This window comes from Miscanthus floridulus, chromosome 9 (genome assembly GCF_019320115.1).
Source record: "Miscanthus floridulus cultivar M001 chromosome 9, ASM1932011v1, whole genome shotgun sequence".
NCBI lineage: Eukaryota > Viridiplantae > Streptophyta > Magnoliopsida > Poales > Poaceae > Miscanthus > Miscanthus floridulus.
Window position 1 is genome coordinate 96,575,773 of NC_089588.1, and position 21,430 is coordinate 96,597,202.

The 21,430-nt window shown below is 41.8% G+C and overlaps 3 protein-coding genes and 2 long non-coding RNA genes across 5 annotated transcripts in view; 3 read left to right on the forward strand and 2 right to left on the reverse strand.

The window, feature by feature from the left end:
* Positions 1-2,757: 2,757 nt before the first annotated feature.
* On the reverse strand, positions 2,758-5,188 carry LOC136482433 (uncharacterized). Its single transcript, XR_010765077.1, has 3 exons — positions 4,808-5,188; positions 4,421-4,506; positions 2,758-3,929 (listed from the first exon to the last, which is right to left on the reverse strand). It is a non-coding gene; the product is annotated as an uncharacterized lncRNA (long non-coding RNA).
* A 2,996-nt stretch (positions 5,189-8,184) lies between these two features.
* Positions 8,185-21,430, reverse strand: part of LOC136482435 (uncharacterized) — a 35,278-nt gene continuing 22,032 nt past the window's right edge. The window contains exons 2-3 of the mRNA XM_066479642.1: positions 8,744-8,851; positions 8,185-8,381 (exon numbers count right to left, since the gene is read on the reverse strand). Of these exons, the coding sequence (XP_066335739.1) occupies positions 8,259-8,381; positions 8,744-8,851 (231 nt within the window). The 3' untranslated portion in view covers positions 8,185-8,258. The remainder of the gene's footprint in view (positions 8,382-8,743; positions 8,852-21,430) is intronic.
* Positions 11,965-19,918, forward strand: LOC136483891 (uncharacterized). Its single transcript, XM_066481074.1, has 5 exons — positions 11,965-12,508; positions 18,008-18,071; positions 19,316-19,474; positions 19,559-19,605; positions 19,882-19,918. The coding sequence occupies exons 1-5, from the start codon at positions 12,228-12,230 to the stop codon at positions 19,916-19,918; spliced, it is 588 nt and encodes a 195-aa protein (XP_066337171.1). The 5' UTR covers positions 11,965-12,227.
* LOC136484373 (uncharacterized) lies at positions 12,762-13,715 on the forward strand. Its single transcript, XR_010765927.1, has 3 exons — positions 12,762-12,896; positions 12,975-13,096; positions 13,635-13,715. It is a non-coding gene; the product is annotated as an uncharacterized lncRNA (long non-coding RNA).
* LOC136483892 (uncharacterized) lies at positions 13,762-16,965 on the forward strand. The gene is made up of 6 exons (XM_066481075.1): positions 13,762-14,335; positions 14,433-15,318; positions 15,413-15,625; positions 15,966-16,526; positions 16,620-16,730; positions 16,955-16,965. The coding sequence occupies exons 1-6, from the start codon at positions 13,805-13,807 to the stop codon at positions 16,963-16,965; spliced, it is 2,313 nt and encodes a 770-aa protein (XP_066337172.1). The 5' UTR covers positions 13,762-13,804.

Consider the following 21,430-nt stretch of genomic DNA (forward strand, 5'->3'; position numbering starts at 1 on the left):
ATCAAAAGCCTCCACCCATGGTCTCACCACCTCCTCTCTCATACGATGGGCTTCACCATGGTGGACCCACCGGGTGTAGTCCGGCGTAAATCCATTCTTCACAAGATGTTTACCCATTTCCACCATGTTTACCCTTCTCCTGTTTCCACATTTGCTGCAGGGACACAAAACTAGGCAATGTCCTTTAGCAGCCTTGCCAAATGCACTATTCAAGAAAGCATCGGTCTTGTTCATCCATTCCGTGGTGTAATCACTCTGACTTCTCTAGCCCATGTACATCCACTGATGGTCATCCATCCTCTAACATATGTATCAACGAGTAATGTAACCATCAATTGCATCTACATGGCGTTCCTACTGTCTAGTAGGTGAGGATAGGTCCTAATCCCACCCGCGGATACGTAGATGAGGTTAGTTTCCATGCTCTACTCCTATCTGAGACAGAATTTTGGCAGCACCTCTCCGCTGTTCTCCAGATACATGTCCTGCCAAAGAAGAGTGCGTATCCGGAGAACAACAGGGAGTTGATGCCGAAACTCTGTCTCGGACCGGAGTAGACCATGGAAACTAACCCATCTACGCATCCGCGGGCTGTCCAAAAAATGTGGATAATCTGAAACAGATACGGTCATAGATATGCAAAGATCTGCATACCTCCAACCATATCTCTTTCGAATGGGAGACGCCTAACTAGGTTACGTGATCTACGACCATGGTATGGAAAGAGGGGTTATACCCAAAGTGGCGGCGGAGTCAGGCTAGCGGGGCCGTGGTGGGTCGGTGCAGTGGCGAGGCGACGCAGTGCAGGTAGACCGGCACGGCGACGGGAACTCCGACTCGGCTCCGACAGGCTCTTCTCTACAAAAATGGAACAAAATACTGTCATTTAAAAAAAAATCGGCAGAACCTCCCCTCACGGTGAGGTTTCCAAAACCTGCAAAAAACAATGGCACGATGGCCGACAAGCACATATGTGTCAAGAGAAGCCATGTAGTTTGGATATCAATCCATGCAGAAGAATATATCCAAGTAGTACCACTACTTCTACTACTACTTCCACTATTGCTACTACTACTACCACTAGTTCTACTACTACTACTACCACTATTGCTACAACTACTACCACTAGTTCTACTACTACTACTACCACTACTTCTACTACTACTACCACTAATTCTACTACTACTACTACCACTACTTCTAATACTACTACTACCACTAGCACTGCTAGTACAACTAATACTATTGACAACAACAAGAGAGAAGGCATACCTGACGGGCGCCAGGGGTAGGGGCGGGCAGCGTCGGGGTCAGACTCGGGGTCGCCGGAGTCGGGCACGGATGGCCTCGGGGTGGCCGGTCCACGGGGCGTGGCAGGGAGCAGGGCCGGCCGACCGGGGGTAGGGCGCGGCCGGGCGCAGGGCGCGGCGGCGCGGGCGAGCGGGCGGTGGCGTGTGCGCGTGGCCTGTGTGCGGGCTGCGTGGCCGGCCGAGGCGGGAGGGGTTAAATGCCCCCTTTACCGAGTGCCCCCGAGCTGGCACTTGGCAAAGGGATTTTTATTTTTTTTAAAAAAAAATCTTTGCCGAGTGTCCCAGATCTGGCACTCGGCAAAGATTTTTGTTTTTTTTGAAATACTTTGCCGAGTGCCCCTAACACGGCGCTCGGCAAAGAATTTTGTTTTTTGAAATTTCTTTGCCGAGTGCCCCTGTGAAGGCACTCGGCAAAGAGGATATTTAAAAAAAATCCAAAACCCTCTTTGCCGAGTGCCTTATTCTTGGCACTCGGCAAAGATTGCCGAGTGCCATGCCCCGACACTCGGCAAAGTTTTTTTTTTGCCTCCAAATTTTTTGTGCAGCTCTTTTAAAGTACCAGGAACTCTTAGTTAGAATTTGGGGATTTTTTGTGGCTTTTTGATATATTTAGTTACTTTATTTCTTTTACTTGAATTCCATATATCACATATGGAGATGTCCTAGTTTGTAAGCATCGTACGTGACAACGTGCACCAAACCTTCTCAAATTTTTATCATAGCCTCCACATACGATATCACGACATCTCAACAAGTTTCATGATTTTCAGACTTCGTTTGTTTTTTATAGAATTTAAAAACACTTCGCACGCAAGTTCGCGGTCATGTTTCGTGAACAAGATTTCCGAAATTTCGGGTCCGTTCCTGGATACGGCCTCACACTACACTCACTAACAGGACTATCATTTTTTGAATCATTAAATTCCATTATTCGTACCACGTGCAGTTCAAATTTATATTTTTTGAAAAAATTCAAGTAAAGGAAATAAAGTAACTAAATATATCAAAAAACCACAAAAAATCCGCAAATTCTAACTAGGAGTTCTTGGTACTTTAAAAGGGCTGCACAAAAAATTTGGAGGCCAAAAACAAAAAAAAATAAAAAAACTTTGCCGAGTGCCGGGGCATGGCACTCGGCAAAGGGGATCTTTGCCGAGTGCCAAGAATAAGGCACTCGGCAAAGAGGGTTTTGGATTTTTTTAAAAAATATCCTCTTTGCCGAGTGCCTTCACAGGGCACTCGGCAAAGAAATTTCAAAAAAAAATTCTTTGTCGAGCGCCGTGTCAGGGGCACTCGGCAAAGTATTTAAAAAAAATAAAATCTTTGCTGAGTGCCAGATCTGGGACACTCGGCAAAGAAATTTTTTTTAAAAAAAACTTCTTTGCCGAGTGCCTAACAGCAGGCACTCGGCAAAGAAGGACGTGGCCGAACACCGTTACGCGGGGCAGCCTATGCCGAGTGCCGCACTTTTGCCGAGAGCCTGACACTCGTCAAAGAAGTCCTTTGCCGAGAGCTTTTTTTTGCCGAGTACGGCACTCGGCAAAGAAGGTCTTTGCCGAGTGCCTGATTTTTGACACTCGGCAAAGCAGTTTGCACTAGGCAAAGATCCCGTTTCCAGTAGTAGTTTGTTTTTTTAGGCATAGCTCAGACAGATTGCCAGCAGTTCTCGTGAATATTTTCCCTACTTCTACACTTGCTGCTGAATTTCGGAATATAAGCCTACCTATAGTGTCCTTCTGTACATGATTTGAATGGAAGAATGGAATTTGCAGAAATAGGTTCATATGCACATTGCACAAAAATATTAGAAGTTTCAGTACATGTACATTCATAGGTCCTTTTGCCTACGCATTGTTACTTGCCTGAAAACATTTTCTTCCAAAATATATGTGTCTATTCCCTAATTTCTGGCATCTTTGTTAGCTTTAATATTATTATTATGCTTTACAAAATCTCCCCTTCTGTCCACTTGCTGCTTAGCTCTATGGTTTATGCAGACAATCACATACGTTTATCTAGCCTGTTTGTTACTAGGTGCTTATTCTTCACTGTGTGCTTTGCATTATCTGCAAAATTTAGAACAGTTTTACACGCTACCATTGCCTTCATTCTCATGCTACATTTTTATGCTTGCTAGCCCATGCCACTGCGCGGGGTTCCTGTTAGTTTCAGAGTTTCTGTATTCTATTTTTATTTTTTTTGGTAAAACTCCCTTTTTTATTTATATTTTTTATTTTCTAGCCACTCTTTATTTATCTTAGACCATAGATTTGGTGTTCTGTGATTTTTTATTTTATTTTGGCATCCAAACATATAGTCATTCATTATTGAAGCAAGGCGTCAACGTGGACAGTTTCAGACACGTACCGTGGAGAGTTTCACATGTATTTGATTGACCTTTCCAGGCATGTAATTTTCCTGTGGATCCAAGACGTATGTATAATTCACCCAACCCACGCATGTATTGGCTCACATGTGTTTTAAATACATAATCAGCCAAACGAGGGCTGAAAGTATGAAACAACACAATAAACGTTGGGAGGGGATTGGGTGACAAGACTGATGACAGCACGCGTGGTTGATTTCCACGTTCAGCCCAACGAAGCCCGATGTAGTTATCTGTAACACAGATGTGGGTAGAAAAGTTCAATTATACCTATGCACATTCAGGTAATACTGCCTACCTCGAGCGTAATGCGCACCTAATTTCAGCACATATAGGGGAACGTCAGCATTTAACAATGTAGACATTCAGTAAATCATTACATGACAACAAATTAGACATTTCAGTAAACTGCTACAAACTAGAAGAACACACAGGTGCTAGTCAGGTCAGAGCAAGCTCCACGAGTCCGTGTTTAGGGTAGGCAAACATAATGCGTTCATGAAAGAAAAAACAGATGCCATGTTGCTAAAAAGCCAACATTTTATTATGGAGCGTTTCATAGCATATACCCCTAGCATAGTTGAAGTAGCTAAGCAAGACTACTACTACCCATGTGCAGGGGAAAACAGTGGTGATCTTTATAGTATGCAAAACTATACACATGCATGAAAGTAAAGTGAATTAAAGTGTGTATAGGTAAAGAACATGGTCAAGAGGCACTTGCCTTTCTCCATACTGCTGCGTATCATACTCTCTTCAAATGCTTGGTCTTCAATGATCACGAACTGCTCTCTGCCTAAGCGTAACGAACTGGGAACACACGAGCATTCAATCCGTACATACAAGCAAACAAACAATAAATAAATAAAACAGCACAACAAACCTATTAACAACAGCAGCACTAAATCATGAAAAACTATACTGTACATTGTTACGATCTAGTGAGTACCAGTTTTATATAAAAAACATATTTAAGACGTGTAAATTATGATTAAAACAGGGTTTCAGGGGCATTTTTGCCAAAGAAAACTACGATTTTAGGGTTTCGCAAAAGCAACCAAGACACAGACATTTTCATATGTAAATCCAGAGAAACCAGAGAGGCAGGGACCTTTTCTGCAAACATGCCGGGCGCTGACCGGCTCTTCCATGGTTTACCGGCGATGCTGACTTCGGTCAGCTGTGGATCTTGGCCATCGGTGGTCCATCGAACGGTCAGAGGGGCTTCTCCTTTCTCTGGTCACGGGAGCAGGCCCGATTGACCATGGCGCCCAGACGGCAGCGTGCATGGCCTGACGACGATCTCCTACTAAGGCGCACGACAAGGTGTGTGGAGCGGCAACATGGCAGCAGCGAAAGACGGCGAGCCTGGCCGATGGCATCAATAATCTTGGCGGCGGAGACGGCCGGAATATAATCCTCCTCGTGCTATGGACGGCGGAGAAGCGGTGGGTGGCGAGATTAGAGGCGGCGGCGAGGTTTGGAAACAACAGGGGCGCCCGATTTATTCCGTGCGGATGCAGAGGAAGAGGATGTGGGCCAGGCGCTGCGCAGGGTTCCTGATGATGTGGAGACTCGGCCTTGGCGTGCGTGCCCGCTCTGACTCGGTCACACCGTCACCGAATAAAAGGAGTCAATCTTTCGAGCGTCATTTTTGCAATTTTTTCCACGGTCACACGGAGGGGAAGAAGGGGTTCTGGCGCTGGGAGGATTTACCGCTGTGCCAAAGTAACATGCCGGCCCAAGTGCAAGGAGGCCCTGCGGCGTAGGGGAAATGCTGAACCCGCCTTGCTGATGGACCACTCGGCAAGCCCACGACATTGTCTTGCGAGGAAGGAAAAAAAAAGAAATGGATCGACTAGCGCCCAGACATCCGGACGCAGCGTCCGTTCACATGCTGCTCTCGTGCCCGCACCCGACGTACGTCGCACACACATTCTTGCTTCGATGGCAGCAAATGTCTGGACTGACCTTCCCAAGCTTGTGTCCTACGCAAGCAGAATAGAGGCCCATGTCCCATCTCACCCGATGTGTCATGCCTGCACCCATCCCAACCGATCTGCCGCCGCATCCCATCCTTGCCGCTCTCGTGTCCGCGGCTTCCATCTTCACCACACCAGGAAGTGACAGCAGCTGCACCATCGAGGGCTTAAGCTTTCTCCATATCTACATCTATATCTACTTTTGTAACACTCAGATGAAATAATTACAACATACATCTAAAACAGATGAAACATTTAGAACATACACTTGCAACATTTGCAACATATGCAACATCCAGATAAAACACTTGCAACATACATCTAGAAACATATGAAACACTTGAAACATGCTCTTGAACAAATGTGTGTATAGTCATAGCAACATATGCAACATCCAGATCTATTTTTGCAACATCTAGATGAAACACTTTTCGCGACCGTGTAAAGTGGCATGTTTTTCAATAAGAGGAGGCAAAAAGAGCCAAGTTCAACTTACAAGCATTTTGATTGGTAATCACATGATTCCCAAACAGAACCTCCACCACAATAACAAACAAGTGATATTACACAACACGATGAGCGACTAGCTACACATCGCAACCCCTATAGTAGCTCTTGTATCGCCTAGATACGAGCATACCCCGCCAAGGACCACTCCTTGGCCTCTTCGACAATCCTTACCAGTAACTGTGCCGGCAACGTAGACATCCCATTGAATGTCATCTCATTTCGCTCTTTCCAGATCATCCAGCCAATGAGGAAAGTTAATGAGTCAAATCCTCGACACGCCACCTTTGGCACCCGTTTCCTAGCGTGCAGCCAACAGGAGAAGAAATTTTCCTAACACACAACAATAGAAGAGTCCACGTGCAGATCCCCCGGAACGATGGACCAAATCTAGATGAAACACTTGCAACATAAGTCTGAAAACATTAAAACATATGCTTGAAACATGCGTGGATAGCCATAGCAAAATATGCAACATCCAGATAAACACTTGAAACATACGTCTAAAACAACTGAAACACTTGAAACATAGGCTTGCAACATGTCCAAAAACGCCTGAAACACAGAGTCACCGGCGGTCATGGCCTACTTGGTGGGGAACTGCGGTAGTGCGGGCCTCCCCTCCGTTCCTGCCGACGGCGCAAGGTGGATTGGGCCACAGGTGCAGGCCTCCCCTGCCTCCTCTTCCATGATGGGCGAGGTGGATGAGGGCGCGGGCGGAAGCGAGCAAGGGTGTGCTGAGCAGGCACGGGCAACACGGGCGGTCCGTCTGAAGGGGGATGGACGCCCATGGTGTATCACTTCCGTTGAAACATGCGTGTACATGCGTAGCAACATATGCAACATCCAGATGAAACACTTGAAACATACGTCTGAAACAACTTAAACATAATCTTGCAACAAGTCCGAAAACACCTGAAACACAACGTCGCTGCCGGTCACAGCCTACCTCATGGGGAACTGCGGTAGCGCAGGACTCCCCTTCCTGCCGGCAGCGCGAGGTGGATGGGGGCGCAGGCCTCCCTTGCCTCCTCTTCCATGACGGGCGAGATGGATGAGGGCGCGGGCGGGCAAGGTGTGCGGAGCAGGCACAGGCGAGGCGTGCGGAGCAGCGGCTTGGGCGACGCGGGTGGGGCGTGCTGAGCAGGAGTGGACGACGCGAGCAATCCGTCCGGACGGGACAAACGCCCGTGGCGTATGATTTCCAAAATGATGGTTCAAGCACAGGAAGAGAGAGGGAGTGGGCTGAATGGGGAATGGCTGCCTTAAAAAAAAGCCTTTTCTTTTTCTTAAGATAGGATTTTGATCACTTCCACAACTTTTAAAATTACAAACTCTCAAACTTTTATAACAAATTTTGGAAATTCCCTATTCAACCATATCTTTTTAAGCCCATTATAAAACTGCTTTTACTCAAAGTTTGGAAGCCAAAGCAAACTGTTTTTAATACCTTTTTAAAATCAAAAAATCCAAATAATATTTTGAGCTCATTTGGAATGTATTTTAAAGAAGTACTCGAAGTGGAGTAGGGCGCCCACCTCATCCACTTCTATAGTAGGGCGCCCACCTCATCCACTTCTATAGTTTTCTGTCTCCGACTCGTGGGAACATGCAGGAGATGAGACTGCTTAACCAGCTAAAAAAACAAGGCCACTAGTACTAGCTAGCCTACCTACAGAACTTAAGCTAGTGACAATACACAGGCAAATACACTGCTTTAGTCAGGTGTACTTTAGCGAAGAACAAAGGAGGAAGACAACAGAGGAGGAAGACAAGTGAACACATGGCTGTCCACGATGGCATGCTTCCGTTGCTTGTACAGGAGCTGCCAGGAAAAAAAAAACTGATGATTTGCTTCTAGCGCTCGGAAGATTTCAGTCTGTTCAGAATCGAGACATGGGCGCCAAGGTTGACGTGAAATCAATGGAACACTGCGTATTGAAACGTTTGATTATAACAGTCTACAGCTATATTTGCATTTACAACTACACGTCTAGTAAAAAAAGAGAATGTTGGGCTATGTGTGACTATTTCTTGTAATCGCTTCTGCACTGGTTCTTGCACTAGTCAGGTTCAGAACACATCTGGGGAGGGCCGGCTGAGCCTCTCGTCCTCCAGTAGCTCGTATGGATCAATGTACGGTGGCAGCGACACCGGTGTCTTGCTTGCATCGTGTACAAAACTCGGTCCAAAGTACTGCAACAAGAAACCACGTCAATCACCATGCGGACAATCTGGTATACATACATCTAAGATCATCAGTAAAAACTGACAGCTAGATACAGCTACTCTGCCTATTCCAGATTTGTGAACAACAAAAAAGCAGTAGTTGAAAACAATGGGATTTGGATTTCCTTATTTTCCAACATAGTGAAACTTCACCATTCAGTGTACAGATCTGTATCCAATTTAATGGATTTTGTTCAATTATGCTAAAACATATAATCAGATTAGCAGTCAGGTAATGGACGAAGCAGAAAGTACATTAAGAACAGAGCACATATCGACCGCGAACATGCATTATTAGCACATGAAAGGTGGGATTAACAGGGGCTTACCACATATAAACCAGCAAAAAGAGAAACGGTGAAAAGAATCAGGGGCCCAAATGCCAGAAAGAAGGTACTGCCAAGTGATAGTAGTAACTTTGCTCGAGGAACAAGACCCTGTGAAAAGAAACAAACAATTATAAGGGAAAGACAAGTCACTGGCTATTTTACTATCATATTGTTACTGCTCTGATAACCAGTACTAAACAAAAATTCTTCCGTAACGAGAAGGTGAAGACAGAACAGCTGTTGATTATCTGATTATCATATAATACTGCTGAATAGATAGTTGACAAAGGTGAATATTCTTCGGAACATGACTATTTAAATAATATAAACATGTACATGAGCATGGGTTCAACTATCAATACAAAAGGACAGACCCAGTGCCGGAGGCTCCCACATGTATGGGGTCTGGGGAAGGAAAAAAACAAGGCAAAGCCTTCTCCTGCAAAATCTGCAAAGAGGCTGCTTCAAACCTATGACCTGGTGACTTAGTGAGACAGCTCTCACCACTGTACCAGGCCTGCCTTTCTTCAACTATCAATACTGAATTGACAAAAAATCACTACGCTAGATTCTTACTGTAGGAACAGGGACATTTTTACTGTAGGGGCAGCTGGGGTTGGGGGCGCCCCTACAGTGGGCGTCCTTGGGCCCCAGCAGCCCAGCCGCCCCTATAGATGGCACTGTAGGGGCGGCTGGTAACTTGAGCCACCCCTACAGTTGGGGTTGATCTGTAGGGGAGGCTCAATCACCAGCCGCCCCTGCAGTGCCCATTTGTTTTTTTTTAAATTTCAAAATTTGAAAGGTTCAAATTTAGTCAAATGATAAGATGACCAAAATAAAAGTTGTAGATCTTGATGAGCTGAACAACTTTTGTATTCATCACTTTTACATCTGAAATCATTTAGGGTTTTAAAATTTGGTTTGAACTTGTCAAATTTCAAAATTCAAAATTTAAAATGTGTAAAACATTATCACATCCAAGTTTGATCAAACTTAAATGCTGAAGCATGATTTTAGAAATGTTTAGGAAAAAAAACCATCACATTTGGAGTTAGTATGAGGGAGAACAACTAGTTACAAAGTTTACCCACAGATTAAAAAGAGAAATCACACTGTTCTAGATGATCCTTACATGATCATAGTGAACAGTGTGATTTCTTTTTTAATCTGTGGGTCAACTTTGTAACTAATTTTTCTTCCTCATACTAACTCTAAATCTGATGATTTTTTCCTAAAATTTTCTAAAATCATTCTCTATCAATTTATTTTGTTGGTTTTGTCAATATATACATATGAAAAGTTTGAGTAATTTAAATTTTGAATTTCAATAAAATGCAACTTCAGACAAGATTTTGGTACCCCAAATGATTTTAGCTGAAAAAGTGATAAATACCAAAGTTGAATAACTCATCATGATCTACAACTTTTGTATTGGTCATTTCTTTATATGACAAAGTGGTAATGACATTGTTCACAAATGTGACACATCTCTCATAAGGTTTTATAAACTATATGAGACATGTGTAAGATTAGTGAACAATGTGTGCTAAGAATTTGTCAAATAAAGAAATAACCAAAATAAAAGTTGTATATATTCATGAGTTGAACAACTTTGGTATTCATCACTTTTTACGTTGAAATCAATTTGGGTCTCAAATTTTGGTTCGAACTTGTCGTTTTTCAAAATTTCAAATTTGAAAGGTTCAAATTTTGTCAAATGACAAGATGACTAAAATAAAAGTTGTATATATTAATGAGTTGAACAACTTTGGTATTCATCACTTTTTATGTTGAAATCATTTTGGGTCTCAAATTTTGGTTCGAACTTGTCATTTTTTAAAATTTCAAATTTGAAAGGTTCAAATTTTGTCAAATGACAAGATGACCAAAATAAAAGTTGTAGATCTTGATGAGTTGAACAACTTTTATATTCGTCACTTTTACATCTGAAATCATTTAGGGTTTTAAAATTTGGTTTGAACTTGTCACATTTCAAATTTCAAAATATAAAATGTGTAAAACATTGTCACATCCAAGTTTGCTCAAACTTAAATGCTGAAGCATGATTTTAGAAATGTTTAGGAAAAAAACCATCATATTTGGAGTTAGTATGAGGGAGAACAACTAGTTACAAAGTTTACCCACAGATTAAAAAGAGAAATCACACTGTTCTAGATGATCCTTACATGATCATAGTGAACAGTGTGATTTCTTTTTTTAATCTGTGGGTCAACTTTGTAACTAGTTTTTCTTCCTCATACTAACTCTAAATCTGATGATTTTTTTTCCTAAAATTTTCTAAAATCATTCTCTATCAATTTATTTTGTTGGTTTTGTCAATATATATATATGAAAAGTTTGAGCAATTTAAATTTTGAATTTCAATAAAATGCAACTTCAAACAAGATTTTGGTACCCCAAATGATTTCAGCTGAAAAAGTGATAAATACCAAAGTTGAATAACTCATCAAGATCTACAACTTTTGTATTGGTCATTTCTTTATATGATAAAGTGGTAATGACATTGTTCACAAATGTGACACATCTCTCATAAGGTTTTATAAACTATATGAGACATGTGTAAGATTAGTGAACAATGTGTGCTAAGAATTTGTCAAATGAAGAAATAACCAAAATAAAAGTTGTATATATTCATGAGTTGAACAACTTTGGTATTCATCACTTTTTACGTTGAAATTAATTTGGGTCTCAAATTTTGGTTCGAACTTGTCGTTTTTCAAAATTTCAAATTTGAAAGGTTCAAATTTTGTCAAATGACAAGATGACTAAAATAAAAGTTGTAGATATTAATGAGTTGAACAACTTTGGTATTCATCACTTTTTATGTTGAAATCATTTTGGGTCTCAAATTTTGGTTTGAACTTGTGATTTTTTAAAATTTCAAATTTGAAAGGTTCAAATTTTGTCAAATGACAAGATGACCAAAATAAAAGTTGTAGATCTTCACGACCTCTACAACTTTGATTTTAGCTCCTAAAGTATCAACGGAAAAGCTTGGCAAATACAGTACAAATAAAAGCAGAAAAACCATGAATCTTCGAAAAAATCATTTAAGCAACCTGGCACCCATAATAAACACAATAAGCATTGGTGACATCTACCTTAATAATGTTTGGGAAGAAAATAAGTATGACATGTTTCAAAAAAAAAAGTACAAGTACGAGCGAATACTACGGCCAGCGTCAGCAGACAGACGCACGACCAGCTTGATCTCGAGACAGCGAGGCTTCCTCCCAATTCCAAGGCAAGCCCGAACCCACGACCTCCGTCCATTCCGCTCGCGGCTGCTTCCGCCCTTCAGCCTCCGCCCAAAACCCAATCCATACTCCAGAGCTAGGCCAGGCCAACCAAACCCTAGGCCACCCGCGCCACGCCTCGCGCACGTGGCATCCATGGGCTGACCGCGTCGCGGTGGGGAGCCCGGATCCGGAGCTAGGGTTCCGCCATCCTCAGCGGCACCGCCATGGAGTGGGACAGCGAGTCCGACGGCGCCGGCAGCGTCGGCGCCGGCGAGGAGGAGCAGGAGGAGGAGGGGGAGGAGCGGGGAGGCGAGAGTGGAGGTGGCGACGCCGGGGGAGCTGGTGGGATGTTCACGTTCGCGATTGAAGGCATGCTGCGCGCGTCCGGGCCGTGCGGGCTCGTCGTCACCGATGCGCTCGAGCCCGACTGCCCCATCATCTACGTCAACCGCGGCTTCGAGGAAGCCACGGGCTACCGCGCCGAGGAGGTCCTCGGTAGGAACTGGTCGGTGCTACCTTATCCCATATCCTTTCATTTCAATTCGTCACGCAACCATGGTTCAGAATTTCGGCCTGAAATTCACGAATTTCGGCGAAATTCGTTTCTATCGGCCTGGTCCGGTAAAGGCCCAAACCGGTGAAAACATTTCGGCCTGTTTTGAATTTTTTTTAGCCCATCACAGTCGGACTGGCCCAGTAATTCCTTCCCAACTATATAATACCTGAGCTGAAACCCTAGCTGTTCTCAAATTCATTTCTCTCTCCTCGACTCTCAGGCTCTCAGCCGCCCGCCGCCGCCGCCGCCTGGCACCTGCCTCTACCCCAGCCCCAGCCCCTGGGCGACCTCGCCCCCGGCCCCAGCCAGCCCCTGCCCCGGGCGACCTCGCCATCAGGTTCTTGTACCAGGACGGCCACATCGATGCGTGGCTTCTCTTGTCAACGCACTGAATCAGACTACTTACTGCGTGCAGGTACATGGATGACACGAGGGGAAGACTCCCTGTCGATGCTCGCGGGAAAGGAGCCGATGCTGACGGTGCAGCAGGAGGAGCCACCAAGAAAGCTGCTGTAGGCAAGAGGAATGCTTCGACAGGTGATCTGTACAATTGTTTTTCGATCTTGCAATTTCATATGCACAAAGCCTATATTTTTCTATCAAGGATGTCTCATTCTGAGTAGATTAGTACTTGAATGCAACTGAACCTTGTACAACATTAACTATGGGATATTTACATGATCCATGAGAATTTAGTTGTTGTTTTTATGTTTTAGATAAATTGTTCTCTTGGTCAGCCTTTTAGTTTGAGCAAAGCATTAATCTGCATAGTTTTGTCTGTACATCATTAATACTTGTGTCAAACATGAGTATCGAGCAGCAACAACCAAGTTAAAGATGAGCGTTGTGTATCGGCTGGAAAGAAGTAACTAATGCAAACAATTGTCGACAACATATGTCCATGTGGTAGTCATACATGAAAATGGGTTTGCACTTGTACTATTTTGTGCTTGCTTCTCTCATTTATTGAATCCACTAGTTACTCACCATGTCCTTGTGGTAGTCATACATCTGAGATATGCTTATAGGCTTAGATTTAGTCACTTAGCTAATTTAGAACTGTTATTTTGCGCAGCCATTGATAGTGTATGGACCCATGGTATACCATTTGGATCTGGATTCAAATGCCACTACTGCAATAGAGCATTCTCAGGTGGAGGTGCAACCCAGTTCAAAGAACACTTGGCGGGGATCATTGGGAATGTGGAAGCGTGCCAGAAGGTGCCAAAGGATGTGCGGAAGTGTATGGAGGAAAGCAGAACAGAAGGGAAGAGAGCAAGGGCGGTGAACAAGGCTAGAAAGAAAAGAATCGATGATGAAATTGCACGGTCTGTTGGAGTAGAAGACGTTGTTACAATCAATGATTATGGTGATGATATTCCTAATGATGAGGAAGGGCAGTTGCAGTTTGTACTGAAAAGATCAATTCATGAAACCAACATAAGGAATGTGGCTACCTGCTCAAGATCTGGCGGTGGCAGCCAGAGAAGAATTGACACCATGTTTCAGAAGCAGTCTGCATCCAAGAGACGAGTGGGGTTTGACATAGACCTAGCATGCAGTAGAGCTCCTGTGCAACCAAGAATTAATGTCGCCTTAAATCCCGACCTCAAGGATAAACTAGGTAGAGCATGGTCCAAGTTTTTTCAAGCAAATAGTGTGGCCGGGAGGAAGGCAAATTGTCCTTATTTTCGGGCTGCATTTAAGCTGACTCAGCAGCTTGGTGAAGGGGTTCCATGCCCAACAGGAGAAAGTATTGATGGTTCCTACTTGGAGGTACATAATGAACTTTCACATGTTGCTTACTGTTCACATGTTTGTTTCTAATTTCAGAGCTACATTGTTTGTTTCTAATTTTTCTTTTGAATTGCAGAGCAATTTCGAAGAATTAGAGCATGATATGAAACAATGCCAGATGGATTGGGATCAGTACAAGGTTACTCTTATGTGCGATTCATGGACTGGACAAAATGGTGAGAGCATCATCAATTTCATGATATACTGCAATGAGAAATTGTTCTTTCATAGAACAATCAATGCCACTGGAGAAACTCAGAATGCAAGTTTCCTATATGATTGCATCAGAAAGGTTATTGTAGATGATATTGGAATTGATAGAGTTATGCAAATTGTAACCGATAATGGATCAAACTACAAGAAGGCGTGTGCACAAGTCACTAGAGAGTTTCCAAAGATTTTTTGGCAGCCGTGTGCTGCACACACCATTAACCTCCTACTCAAGAGCATAGGGAAATTTACAGATGTTGAGAGGGTTATATCTAGTGCCCAAAGAATATGCAAGTTCTTCTACAACCATAACAATCTACGTGCTGAAATGAAGCGCAACATTGGTGGTGAGCTGTATAGGTGGAATGCCACCAGATTTGGAACTGTCTTTATATTCCTCCAAAGCTTTTGGGATAGAAAGGATAAGTTCCGACAATGGATGGCGTCAGAGGAATGGGCTAACAGCTGCTACAATGGAGATGCCGAGTACATCTATGCAGACGAATGTTTGTCATGTAGGCAATGGTGGGACAACATCAAGTTTGTGCTAGAGCTGGTTTCGCCAATCTATAGTCTGTTGCGTTATGCAGATTCACAGAAGATTGGTACTGTCTCGGGGTTCATACCACTGGTGATAATTTGTAGGGATATGTTGCAAGTTTACATGGAGGGGCATAAAGACCTGAAGAATATCTTGGCACTACTAGATAGTAGGGTCAAAAGTATGTGCCAGAAAACCCTAATGCTTGCAGGTACTGAGTTGCTTTCTATATACCTATCTCTCTGTTATCTTGCTCATTTTACTGCAGTGATTCATTCTTATATGAAATCTTCTTGTCCATGTAGCTGCCGTGCTAAACCCTCAAGGTCACTACAAGTTTAGCACCACTTCAAATCCTGACTATTTGAAGGAGCTAGCAATTGTAATCGAAAGGATTGCTGATTCCCCTGAAAGCGCAGTTCAGGCTTTATCTGAGTTCCAGGATTACAAAGCGAACAAAGGAATATTTGGTACTACAACAGCTCGATTGGCTGCTATTTCTCCTAATGTAACTCCAAGTATGTTGTGCTACCTTTTTTAACTTAATTTAGTGCTTATCTGCTTGTGCCTCATTAATTATTGGGCTGCATATAGTATATTCGTAGTCAAAAGTTAACTTCGTATTATAGAAATGGCTTTGTACTATTCTGATTCTGCTGTTTGGAGGTTCTGTTCCATCTTCTCCATTATCACATCTTGTTGGTGATAACCAGTAAAACTATATAGATCTTTATCTGTTTTAATATTTATTATGAAATGTTCTTTATATATAATTGCGCACATCTGACTTAAACAACTGCAGATTGTTAATAAAGGAGTGAATATGCATACTTATAATTGAATTTGGTTTTCCTGCAGCCACTTGGTGGTCTCTTTATGGAGGAGACACCAAAGAATTGCAAAAATATGCATTGAGGATTGTGTCACAGTGCATTTCTACAAGTGGCTGTGAACGAAACTGGAGTAGATTCTCACTGGTCCAAACCAAACTGAGAAACAAACTGTGCTACATTAAACTTCATAAGTTGGTCTATGTGAATCATAACCTGAAGCTACGTGTGCAACATCTTGAAGCTAATGATCAACTTGAGAAGGAAAAGTTTGCAGATCCTATTCAAGATATGATAGATTGTGCACTTTTTGATCATACCAATCCAATTACAGAGTGGCTAAATGAACCAGATTCTGTTGTTGATCAAAAAGCTGAACAATCTTATGGACTAGTGCATGAAAAGAGTCTTCTTGGAACGAGAGAGCGAGGGAAAGCTGGACTAGTGCATGATAAAAGAAAGAAGGGGGCAAGTGAGGATGGGGATGATGAGTTTGATGAAAACGAGAGTGAGAGTGATGATATTGGAACATGGGATGATAGCGATAATGGGGATGATGACGAAGGAGAAACTGATGGAGACGGAGAAGGTTAGCCTTAGTGTTCTTTAGGTAGAAGTATTTTGATATTTCTGGAAATCTGCATATTAACATATTTGATTGACTAATTGTGCTTTCTGATAGATGAAGATAAGGTCCCTTCCTCTAAGAAGCAGCAAGGGCTGAAAGAAGAGAGGATTTCCAATCCATGTCCTGCTCCAGAAACGCATGGTGATGATGAAACCGCGCTAGCAGGTTCTAAATCATTGTTGTGTCCATTTTTGTCTGTTAGCATAGTGAAATATTTCCAAGTATTTTTGCATGCTTATTATTATTTTGTAGGGGAGGGAATTGATTGTAGACCGAGGAGGGCGTGTCGAAACAAAACCAAGGATATTTATTCTCTAGGTGGAGTTGTTTCACCGTACATTTGTTAAATTGTTTTGTTTAATCTATTTCTAAGTTTTGCTCGTGTGCAGGTTGCAAGTAGTAAACTGGAGCCTTCACCACAGAGTTATGCTTCACCATCGAGAGAGACTATTTTTCTTATGATTTGTTGTATCTCTGTATGGAACTGTGAAGTGGACTGTTAGATTTACTTTGGACTATTTAAGTGGACTGATTATTAAGTGGAAAAACTATTTAATTCTATGATTTTGCTTAATTTTAGACTATGATTTGTTGTATCTCTATATGAACTGTTTAAGTGCACTGTTAGATCATTTGCTATCTAGATTTGGAAAAACTACTTTGTTCTATGATTTTGCTTAATTTTGGACTTTCTTTTTTGCCGATTTTCGGCCAAATTTTCTTATTTCTTCAAAAATCAGTTTGAGCATTTTTTGCACCCGAAAAATCCGAAAATCACCGAAAATCCCGATTTTCGTTTTTACCGCTGAGCACCGATATTTTTGGCCGAAACGGTAACCTAAACTATGCACGCAACTAGTTTCATTTTGGTTGCAAGGATTGCTCTGTGCCACTTAGAATCATACAGAACCTACTGTTAGTTCTTTTGTTAGCTATATATACGTTGTATAAGCATCTGCGGTCATGATTTTGTTTCTTAGAAACGAGCTTAGGCTGGTAGGTCCTCATTTTTGCTGTTAGACTAGTCTCCCCTTTCAACTGGTCACACACCAGTTTCATTTGGTTGGAAGGATTGATCTGTGCCACTTAGAATCGAGCAAAACTTACTGTTACTGTTAGGTCTTTACTTAGCTATACGTTGTAAGCATCGATTGTTGTCATGAATTTGAGTAAGAGAGATTAGACTGGGAGGTGCTCATTTTAGCTGTTAGAATACGCTTCCTTTCTGTGAAATAGCAAGTGCCATCTTCTTGCTATTGTTAGGTGCAAGGGTTGGCCTCCTCTTGCTATTGTTAGATGCAAGGAAGCAAAACGTAGTATTACTTTTTGTTTGTTTTGTCATGGTTTCTGTGTTGGTGATTGAGTATTAGAAATGCGGTTACAATAGTAGGTATGTAGCATGACTGGTCGGTGCTACCTTATCCCATATCTAGTGATTGTAGGAAAATGGATTACTTCATGTTCCAAAGGAAGAGGCGCAGAAGGCTTAGGCAGCCATGTTGTGTGGTGGGAATTTGGGGTTCTGGACACGGGAATTTAGAGTGATTTCGGAGATTAGCTCCATACGGTAGCCTTTTTTTTGGTGTTCCTCTTCTGCTTTGGGGAAAACCTTTTTTATGGGGGATTCATTGGTTTCGCCATTTGGCCATACTGAAGACGGGGATTTGGGTGAGGACCTCTGTGGGATTGAGGATGTTTTGTGCTGAAGAAATTTGTCAGTTGATGTCTTGGGGTTTTGAGTCCAGTTTGACCGAGGTGAGAGAATGTGGAGTATTCCGCTGTGTCAAGTCTGGCTCACTTAGCCCGTTGCTGATCCAGAAATGGGCCTTGGCACTAGAGTGTGCCGTGGCTGTACCGCTGTAACTGGGTATTGCTACATGATCAGAAATGGACTCACTTTTAAGTGATACGTGTGGTTAGGAGTGTGACTCTATGCTTGGGGGTGTTTTAAGGAGAGTGTGATGTATGGAATAGAGCCCTGATGTGTTCGGCAAAATTCACAAATATGCATACCGGGAAATTGAAGTTGGTGTCGCTATTCTTCTATTGCCTGTTACACCTTGAAACTTGAGATGCATTTGTTCCAATTTGTGGAAGGTCTAATGATTTGATAGCAAGGGAGATATCAGTACCAGTGACAATCAGTGATCTTTTGTTTTGCACCTAAAGTTTTGATTTCTGAAATTAGTTTTCATGTGTCTACTAGTTTTATGGAGTACTTATGCTGAGCCCATGTCTTGGCTGAGACAGATAATTCTGTGTGCCATTAACTTTTCCTTCTGTTTTTGTGCTGCTCCAATGATTAGATTGTGATTTACTAAAAAGTTGTGCATTTTTGAGAGGTTGCTAATGCTTTTCTAGAGCTTGCATAAATATGTCAAGGCTTTGTTGATGTTATTATGTAGAACTTGTTGGATTAGAATGTAAAATGAAATATAAGATGCTCCTATCCTGCAAAGTGGATCTTGTTGTTTTCCTACCGAGTGTTGTTTTATATTGATAATTTTCCTAGTATCGTGTTCCCTCGTCTAGTGTGATTAGTGTCTCGGCTGGACTGTTCAATAAAAGATGTCTAAGATAACTTCCATATGTCAAAACTTTCTGAATACTGTTAGGAATGTGATCTTGTAATAAATACTAATACATAGCTGAACATATTTGTCTTTCCTCTCAATTCAGCAGCTCAATATTTTTGCTATGGAGAATTAAATTCTTGATTCTGAACTCCTTTTTTTCCTGTTTGGTTTCAGGGCTGTGATTCCATTGCAATGGCATCTGAAACTGATGAGAAAGCTAAGATGGAGAGTTTGACATCTGCTGCAGCCTCTGTGGAGGGTGGCATTCAGGACGCATGTGATGATGCATGCAGCATTTGCCTTGAGGCTTTCTGTGAGAGTGACCCTTCTGCGGTAAGTTGCCATTTTGTTAGTTGAGCTATTTTGCATATAGGGGTTATTTCTGTAACCAAATCTTTCTCTTGCTTTGTTTTCTAGTTGACTGGCTGCAAACATGAGTTCCATCTCCAATGCATTCTTGAATGGTATGTTACTAGCTCTAATATATGCATCCTACATGTTACAGTTTTTTATATTATTCCCACCTTGCACGTGAACAGTACCTAGTTCCATCAGTAATTCATCTTGGTGCATAAGTTAGTGGTTATCACTAAGGGCACATTTTAGAACATTGAAATCTCCGTGCCTTAGGTACTTGTGTGGTTTAGTTGACCATATCTGTTGCCTTTACTTAGCCTGTAACATAGGTGGGTTTTGCACATGGAAATTGTCCCTGAATTTGTTGTTTGTCATCTCTATAGTATACAGCTTTCTCGACTTGGGATGAGCTATTATTGAACTGCACTGTTTTGTTACTGACAAAATTTAGTGATAACTTCATATCACTACTACAGAATGGACTTGTTGTCCCGGGCGGTAATGGCCTTTAGTCCCGGTTACCGCGCCGGGACAACGATCCTGGGACTAAAGGTCGAGCCGGGACTAAAGAGGGACTTAGTCCCAGTTGGTGTTACCAACCGGGACTAAAGGCCCTCCAGCCGAGCAAACGTGGCCGCACCCTTTAGTCCCGGTTGGTAACCCCAACCGGGACTAAAGGTTCCTTTTTCTTTTTCTTTTTTTTTTGTTTAATTTGTTTTCAGTTCAGTTACACGTATTTGTTTAATATATAATATGTTTTTATGTACGTATTCTACGCTGCTAATATAAATACACACACGCATATAATTACATCTAATTCTCATCTCGAGCATTATTATATTCGAATAAAGTATGAACCTATATATATTATAGATATATATATGTATATATACAACACTTTCATAATCTTGTTCTCGAAAATAACGATATAAATAAACATTTAATTTACATCATTTATTCCTTAGGATCAAAGTAGAACTCGCCGTTGTGATTTAGCACTTTTTCTAGAAGATATCCTGCTATTGACTTTTGAACTGCTTTCAGATGGTCTTTTTGCATGACCCTTCATTTCAACCATTCAGTCTTGCATTTGAAATAAAAGGAAAAGTATTAATACATATATATATATATATATTCATTTAAAAATAAATAAAAAATTGATATATACGTACTCTGAGGACATCTTTAGGAGTTCTTCTTATGTGCGCAGTGATAAATTCACAAACGTAGTATCCACACAAGTTATTACCTGGTTCCTGCCGCAAATATCACTGTACGAGAAGAAGATTATTCTCATCATCTCACACGTAAATTGAAGTACGATATAGTAATTAAACACGTGGGAAAATGTATATAGTACAACTTACTGGTATTTCAACTACATTAAGTGGTGCCTTGCAATCCTTACGATGTTGTCGAATAAACTCTTTCCAAACCCTGTGTGACCAATAATATACGATCGTTAATAAATTATGGTAAAGTCTATTCAATAATAGTTGTGCGCGAGAGATCGAAATTACCCCTGGATAATGTCTATCATATCTTGGTATAGTGCCCGCTCTTTTCTCAACGAGTCAAAGATTACTAACCGACTTGAGTTTAACTCAATGACAATGAGTATCCAGTGAAACCTGCATTGGTTTATACACACGTACATGCGTATAAGTTGTATTGATATTACATAAAATGTGTAGACTACATTATTATTAACACTTACTCAAAGTTGTACGGGAAAAGTATTGTTGTCTTGTCGTGCTGCTTCACGAAGAACATCATGATATTCTCCTGTGCTTCAGATACCCACCGCTCCTTGACAATAATACCGGTTTTGAATACGATATAAGGATCAATGAAGCCAACACTGGTGTCTTGTATTCTTTGGAGCTCTGACATCTGGAATCTGTATATAAATATAAGTTACATGTGAGGATA

Bases quoted from the DNA above. Each gene is read 5' to 3' on its own strand.
- LOC136483892 (XM_066481075.1), top strand. From the start codon at position 13,805: ATGGAGGAAAGCAGAACAGAAGGGAAGAGAGCAAGGGCGGTGAACAAG. The intron at 15,319-15,412 runs GTACTGAGTTGC...TTGTCCATGTAG, and splicing joins GAAAACCCTAATGCTTGCAG to CTGCCGTGCTAAACCCTCAA. The intron at 16,527-16,619 runs GTTAGCCTTAGT...GCTTTCTGATAG, and splicing joins AACTGATGGAGACGGAGAAG to ATGAAGATAAGGTCCCTTCC.
- LOC136483891 (XM_066481074.1), top strand. From the start codon at position 12,228: ATGGAGTGGGACAGCGAGTCCGACGGCGCCGGCAGCGTCGGCGCCGGC. The intron at 12,509-18,007 runs GTCGGTGCTACC...TAGTGATTGTAG, and splicing joins GAGGTCCTCGGTAGGAACTG to GAAAATGGATTACTTCATGT. The intron at 18,072-19,315 runs GTGGGAATTTGG...GTTTGGTTTCAG, and splicing joins TTAGGCAGCCATGTTGTGTG to GGCTGTGATTCCATTGCAAT.